Source organism: Embiotoca jacksoni, unplaced genomic scaffold (assembly GCF_022577435.1).
Source record: "Embiotoca jacksoni isolate LCO1_2020_lvr unplaced genomic scaffold, fEmbJac1.0.p SCAF_3, whole genome shotgun sequence".
In the NCBI taxonomy this organism is placed as follows: Eukaryota; Metazoa; Chordata; class Actinopteri; family Embiotocidae; genus Embiotoca; species Embiotoca jacksoni.
The window spans coordinates 12,922,818-12,930,686 of record NW_027185381.1 but is presented as its reverse complement, the minus strand read 5'-3'; the positions used below and the strand labels follow the sequence as shown (position 1 = coordinate 12,930,686).

Genomic DNA, 7,869 nt, shown 5'->3' with positions numbered 1-7,869 from the left:
TGCTCATGTGTCAGAATTTGTTGCTATTATTTTTCATTCATGCAGAATAATAAATTATGTTTTAGATCAATCGATTTCTGGACTTCTGCACTGCAATGGGATCATAATAAATCATCTTTACTTTCAGCCACGCTTCCATATTGTATTGTATTGATATTGTATTTAAAATTTTTAAAAAAAAATCAGATAATTTGAACTGTTCAAGTGTGTTTTAATGTCCTCAAACAAAGCAGCTTGTGAAATTAAGGCTCAAATAGCTACAGGTTGAATTTAGTCATATTGTAATTATGTTGCTACATCTGTTTACTCTGTATATGACACATAGGCCCATTTCTTATCTTTCTGCCCTGTAACAGAGATTTCTCCATGTGTTGCTCCACCTGGTTTAATTATTGAATATTTTCTTTTTCAAATAAACGATCTGAGATATTTTTAACAGATCAAAATGCCCAATCCAAGGCAACTGAATGATTTGTGATTTTTGGATGATATAAAAAAAGCTGATTTGATGTGGCTGTAACTTTATTAATACACTTTTCATAATTAAATCATGCAGCCTACAGAAGAGGATGGCTTCCAACACTATATCAACACAGTTCACAAGTCCAGTTTATGATGCATGATCCTTAAAATAAATGTTTTCTCTCTCATTTGATCTTCTGAACACATTTGTGAAACTTTAATAAACCACACAGCAACAGGAGTGTTTTGTGTCAAGGCTTCCCGAGGGGAGGATTTAAGGGAATGATCCATTTCTCTCAACCTTATCAGCTGCATCCCACCCCCCTTAAAACAATGCCACTGTGTGCAGCCCCCGCAGCCTTGACGCCCACCCCCCACCCTCCTCACCCACATGTGAGATGCTGTTGTGTTGTCTTGTTCCCCCACAGCTGGAGCATCTCCCTCTCCACCCCTCCACCCCTCTGCTTTTCCTCCATTCAACCCAAACAACGCCTCCGTTCTTCCTGCCACACTATGCAGATTGTTTCAGAGGACAAGCAAGAAAGAGAAACAGATAGAGGCTGCAGGGGACAATGAAACAGCTGGCTATGTTAAAGCAGTTCATTTTGGTATTCTGTATTTCTTATCTCATATAGCTCTGTAACTACGTGCGTGTGAATCAGTGTATTCGTACTTGTACTAGTCTTGTATGTTGTTTGGATATATATCGTGCTAACAAACACATTCGGCGCCTCCCCTGTAAACAAATCCAAACTTACATTTTTATAAGGTTAAGCAGGTGTAAGGTTTAGTAAGTAAAGTTCGAGGAATAAGTGGTAATCAAGCAATGTCTTGTGAAGAAACAAATAATAACGAATGCTGGTGTCACACTGTTAATACTGATGATTTAATAACAATACAAGTTGCATTAATTCCCAACACACTAATGTGTTTATATAAGGACAACACATCTCCTGTTAAGCAAAATATTTCAACTCTTCAAGATGAAAGCCAGAAGGACTTAAACCATTTTTATGTGATTTAAGTCAACACTGTCCCCCTTGAAACACGACAACATGCTTAATGGTCTCACATCTGCAAGGTAATTTATAGTGACCATTTCAAAAACCCACCATATAAGCATAGTAACGAGCTTGTCAAAAGATTCAGCTTAAAAAATTCTTACAAATATCAATACCTCTTTCCTCTCACATTCTGGAGGGATGTGAACAGACAATGTAGAGGGTTTTAATTTAAAAAAAAAAATCCATATCAGAATGGCTTAATATTTTCTAAATGACACATTGAGGTGTTTACTATCATCCTGAAGTGGATTTGGTCTGTGGAAACAAGGAGTTTCCATCTATGAATCTGAAATCTGAGGGAATATGGCTTAGGTAGGACATTTTGGAAGGATTAAAAAAAAAAAAACGACATCAGATTGACCTGATATTTTCTGAGCGACACAATATTAATATCTATCAATATTACGTAAAATGGTCGGTAGAAATGGGAGATTTTCTTGTAATTCTCATATAAATTTAGAGACAATTTAGCCCATGTGACATTTTATAGATTTTTTTTATTGTGAGAAATCAAAATCAGAATAATCTTTCTATTCTCGGTTCACATCTCACCACGTTCACCGCAACCGTGCTTTTGATTTAAACTCAGGTCTTTGATCGCCATTACCCTAATTACCTACCTATATACAGGTATAGCAAAATTCAGCGGGGGCTGGTTTAGCCGCAGTTCAGCACTCGCTTTGAACCTGCTCCACTAGAAAACAGGACTTTGTGTCGTCACGACATTCTACCACTATGACGCAAAACAAAGCGATCGCGCTGTGACGTCATTGTCGCCAAGCTGGGTTTAAGAAGGCTGGCGGACCAGATTCCATTTACCGATTTGGACTAGAAACCAGTCAAACAAACGTGAACGAGCAGGTAGGCAAACTCCACAAACACTTCAGATTTAACTGATTCAAATGAGGCCGTTTGCTTTCGCGTGGGATGTTGGTGTATTGACCACCAAAGCTGCCTATAAAATCATCCCACATGTGTACAACAACTCCCAGATGTTCCAGTCCATACCAGTCTTACCGAAACCCAATGTCAGGTTCCCCCCCCTCAGCATCAATACGACCATTTTTGCTGTTGCAGCAGGTGCTGCTACTGTTGGTATTTTTGCTGTTTCCCCCGCAGCACGAGAAACTATTCTGTCAGCTGCAGAACATATAAGTCCTTTCTTAGGTTTCATCCTTTAATAGGTTTCATAGTTGAATAGATAGATAGGTGGTTAACCAGCAGTCTTTGCAACAACGTTAATGAAGCACTGTCGAATCAACCATTAACTTTAAATCTACATCTACATTTTGAAATGTTAAACTATAAAAAGAATAATGATAATTATTATTTTCTGATAAATCTGAACATACGATACACATTTTAAATGAGATAATACAATGTAATACTATACCGTATATAAAAAGATCCATGTTTGTAAAAACACACGACTGACTAAGCCATGTATTATTGGCAGATATTAAAATTGTATTAGCATGTTTTAAATTACTTTTACATTTGTTTCAATAGGCTATAATGAATAAACATTAAAAACACATTTGAATTACTGGAAAATATGACTGAAAATGCATTTTTATTGTTTCTTTTAGTATGCAATCTTCCATCTGAGTTTCTTTTCCACACACACCCGGCTGTTGGCTTTCGCTTAAAAACTAAGAGGGACACAGGGTCAACCTGTTGTCAATAGATCAGGTTTTTTACCTTTTTTATATTTACAGCCTACTATTTTCACACTTATTTGTACAAATTCACTCACTCCTATATTATACAGTGTTTTTTTGGTTGTTTTTTTTTAAGGCATATACCTTTAACCATGATATGGCTTATGTACACTGTATCCACAGACCCCAGTTTGTGAAGTAAAGCAAATAATTTTCAGCACACCTCAGTCTCCAGGTACCTTTATCGATTACTTAAATGCTCTGATAGACCAGGGTCGGCATTTGTATGTCAGTTGACATTCTTGAATTTAAAAATAAACGTTAACATGGTGGAAGATATGCTCTTATGCTTTCTTGCCAAGATTTAGATAAGATAATCAGTAACACTTTCATGTTTGTTAAGAAGCCAGCAGCCAAAAGACTGTTCGCTTAGCATATCATAAATACCGTAAAGAGGATAAACAGCTTGGCTCTGTTCAGAGTAACAAAATCTGTCTTTGAGCACCCATAAAGTTCACCAATTATCACGTTTTAATTTACCTATCTCTTGTATCTTAGTCATGGCCTGATTCCAACTCCTAAACTTAACTTCGTGAACAGTTTGCAGAGGTGGAAACTCACAAAATATGCAGTCTTGCCATAATGCCTGAATGGCTGCTTGTTTCTTTGTCAGAGTGGTTGATAACATCCTTTGGATAATGGAGTCAGATGTGGTGCCCCCTACCAAACAGATGAGATGGAGAAAATGGTTGTCATCATGATGTTGCCCACACTGTCTTTTGCAGCCAAAGTCTATCTGTCTAAATAGATGAAGTCCCAGATATGGACATCTATTTAGAGTAAGTACAATATCCTGAACACTTACACTGTCTAATGCTTTGATACAAGACGTGTTTTGCCCGGGGATCACTTTTGCAAAAATGATAAGAGGCAAGGGGCCAGTTAATAAACGTATTCATCAATAAACATTAAAAATCTGTCTCAATATTTGCTCATTTGACCAAGAATTGAACATGTTTTCGTGTCCTCTGTTTCACGAACACATTCAGTACACTGATGTCTTCTACCTGACAGCAGTACAGTGGTATTTGGTGAAAAATAAAGACTGCGTGGACGTGTACGACTTACATCTGAGCAGCCAGGTGTTTAGGGCAACAAAAACAGCTTCCTCAGCCGTCACTTGGAAAACAAGTCGGTCGTCCTGCCTCTTCGTCCTCCGGCCAGCAGGGGGAGACGGTTCATGTTCGTGTTTGGAAACGAGGAGGGAGAGTGCTCAAATCAAAATGGCGAGACCCGGATCAGGTAGGTGGACGCGTTGCTATGGTTGCTGTAGACACGCCGTTGTATTCAAAAGTTATTTTTTTTTTACTAATTAAACTTTATAGAGAAAGGCAATTATTCCTGTGTTGGTTTACTGCGCTGAACGTCATTTTGTTCCTGTCCGTGTCGTTGCAGGAAGGTCTGCACGGGTAGTATCCTTTTCATTTCTGTCAACTGTCATGTTGACGCCGGTGCAGTCTGTCGAACAAAAAAAAGACGCAGGTGAAGGATCCTTAACTGTGCACACAGCTGTCCTGTGTGAGCCTGCAGCTTCTGCTCAAACTGACACAAGTCTACTTTGGCTTTTATTTCCTGTTCACTCTCGGCTTGATCATCAGAAAGAGTGAGTGAGTGCTGATCAACTGTTCCACCACAGAGGTTTTTTTTTTTTTTTTTTATCCCAGGAGTTTGACGTGCCTTTATAGACCATGAATGTGTCTGCTGCTGTCTTGCAGGCTTGGTGCTGTCGTATCCTGCTGATGCTCTGGCCTGTGATGTCGGTCTGCTCTTCCTCCTGGCCGCTCTGGAGTTTCTCCAATTCTTCTTTGGTGGGCTAAAAAGATTTACAAATACTTATGCCGGTTTCTATACACACACTTCATGTATTATTTATCATTGCTTGCCATTCATTTCCCAAAGCATATCCTAGTTTTTTTTAAGTGTATGAAAACATATTTTTGTTTTTCCTTTACAGTCGTACCATTAATTACAGTGCACGTCAATACGTGCTCTAGAAAAGTGTCACGTATGTGTTAGATGCAGCATGCAAATATTCATTTTCAACTTATGTTTGAGCACAATAAGAAAGAGGAAAAGTAAAAGCATATACAATGCTTCTTCCGACCTTTAACTTATTTAAGAAATAATGTACATGTAGCAACAAACAACCAATTAGTAACTGGAGGACCCGAGAGAAATTGAATACCTTTTGTAGTAGTCATTTTAAATTGAGAGACACTTAATTCAGACTTCTTAGAAACGTTTAAATTTACAGGTTGAGTCTTAATTGAAGCGTCACCATTTGTTGCAGTACTGTGAGAATATAATGATTTCTTATGATTTGTCTTTTAGGTTTTATTTTCTAACAACAGAGCTCAATCTGCTCTCTTACAAACATCCTCATGCATCATTAACACTGATAAAAAAGTAAACACAGCAGATTTTTCACTGTTACAGTCCCTTCTCCATTCAAAAATGTTGTGTTGGTCAATGTTACTTCACTTGGATGTTTGACTTTCACAGAGCTGACAGATGTCTGTTTGATAATAAATGATTGTTTTCACATACTGCTGCTGAAAATGTAAAGTTAATGACACCAGGTGATGTGAGGTGAACTAGAAGACAGCATTGCACAAACTGATCATGGACTTCCAGTAGTGTAGGAGATGTCTTGTAACCTGCAGTTAAACTTTTGAAATGATTTGTGAGTTATGTGTACTCTTTTTGCATACACCTAATCCAGGGTGCTTTGGATACAGAACACATTCTTCAATAATGTATGATAAAACAGTGTAAGACAGACCTCTTCCATCACATTTGACTCTGTGTCTGCATATGACTGCAGGTGTGAAGGGCAACCTGACAGAGAATCAGGGCTATATTCTGGGTAACCTCATCGTGACGGGGACGACGATCCTGTTGACGGTCTACTTCCTGGTGTGGCAGACCTACGTGATGAGGGCAGACGTGATCATCAGCAGTATCTTACTCGTTGTCTATGGCTTGGATGGAGTCCTGGCTTTCAATTTGTTGGCCCGACTCGCAAGGTCAGCTCCTCTTTCATTAGTTTTTACAATAGCTATTTTATATTAAACCTCATCTGCCATGACAGATGAGAGATCTTCTTTTGACATGGTCGCATGTCAGCAGAAATGATGGACAGGCTGGTAAATTACAATACCTGGTGTCAAACATAGATAAAACACTTCATTATCACATGAAGGGACTGGCCTACATTTTAGGCTCCATCTGTTTTGATTGACAAGATATGTTGACGTAATTAGCATCTCATATGTATGTTTTGGAACGGCCGACGGCCTTGAGCTTTCCTTTTGTTCACGCTATTGTTCATGAATGAAATAAGGCCTGGTCCCCTTTAGGACTTGTTTGAATTATTGATATAGGTGGCATTCATTCAAGTGATACGCTATACCTTGTACAGTGTCGTCACATGCTTAAATTTTCCTCCCAAGATGAATCCAAAGACAATAATCCAATCTTTTAATCTCATAAAATAGATATTGTTTATTTAAGTGGCAGAACCATGACTTAATCAGTGATGAAGATTTATGAAATACTATGTGAATGAATAATTCAGATGCTGTAAGACTGATTGTTGGACAGTTTGTTTCACAAATGTGTTTTTTATGTAATTAAGGTACAGTTTACAGCAACATATTTATGTGCTCTTCTTTATGTCTTTCAGTGTCTATTCATGAGGAAGCCTTCCGCTCATCATTGTGTTACAGCTGAACTCACAGCATGTTTACTACACATCCTTGTTACAACTAGAAAGCCAGACATTAGTAACGTTCTCGTATTGAGTATTTGTAATGTAAATAATATTTATTCAGATTATTATTATTATTACAGAATCTGTATACTTAACTTGTACAGATATTTGTTGATAAAAAAAAAGTCAAATTTGTTAAACTATCAGTTATGTATGTGTTGTAAGGTCTCAGACTTTATGACAGAGACTCATTAACAGATATTTCTTTTTTATTTTCTTCTGTATATGCTTTACATGTGCTAAAGATCAAATCTATATTTGTGCTACTATGAATTGTTTATATTACAATACTACATTTCATAAATTTTATATTTGTTTCTAATCTGTCCAGTAGGGGGCAGAATTGTTTTGATAAAGGTTTTAATAGCGGCAACACCGATTTTAATCCTCAGCAATTTTTTTCAAATGTCTTTGAAATAATAAAAAGGTGTATTTAAAAAAACAAACCAAATTAAAGCTTTATAAAGTCAACTGCAGTCTGGTTACACTTGTGCTCTTGTGCAAATCATATTCCGGTCATGTCTTGTACCAGCACACTACAGTATCACAATTTAAACAAAGTAGCTGATAGCTTCAACTGCTGCTGGAAAATTATATGTTAAAAAAAATAAATAAAAAAATCATTTTTTTATGCTGTCTCTTTACTAGTTGACGTGAGATCAGCATCCAGTAGTTTTCCAGTGTTAGTCTATTCATTTGTGACCCCACTTATTTCACACAGGAGATTTCTTAGCAGTGACAGCTCCAGTTAATGATCAAACCCAATGGCAAGGTTTCCAAAGTAACCACTTTCAAAACAAATCACATTTTGGAGTGCCTGTGCTTGAGCAACAGCCAGGCACATGCAAAC

General features: G+C 37.4%; 1 protein-coding gene across 1 annotated transcript; it reads left to right on the top strand.

Moving 5' to 3' along the window:
• The first annotated feature begins 4,455 nt into the window (after positions 1-4,455).
• Positions 4,456-7,490, top strand: LOC138206000 (transmembrane protein 80-like). The gene is made up of 6 exons (XM_069162421.1): positions 4,456-4,489; positions 4,643-4,659; positions 4,757-4,850; positions 4,963-5,055; positions 6,072-6,273; positions 6,933-7,490. Exons 1-6 carry the CDS (start codon positions 4,471-4,473, stop codon positions 6,943-6,945), a joined length of 438 nt encoding a protein of 145 aa, XP_069018522.1. The 5' UTR covers positions 4,456-4,470; the 3' UTR covers positions 6,946-7,490.
• The last annotated feature ends 379 nt before the right edge of the window (positions 7,491-7,869 follow it).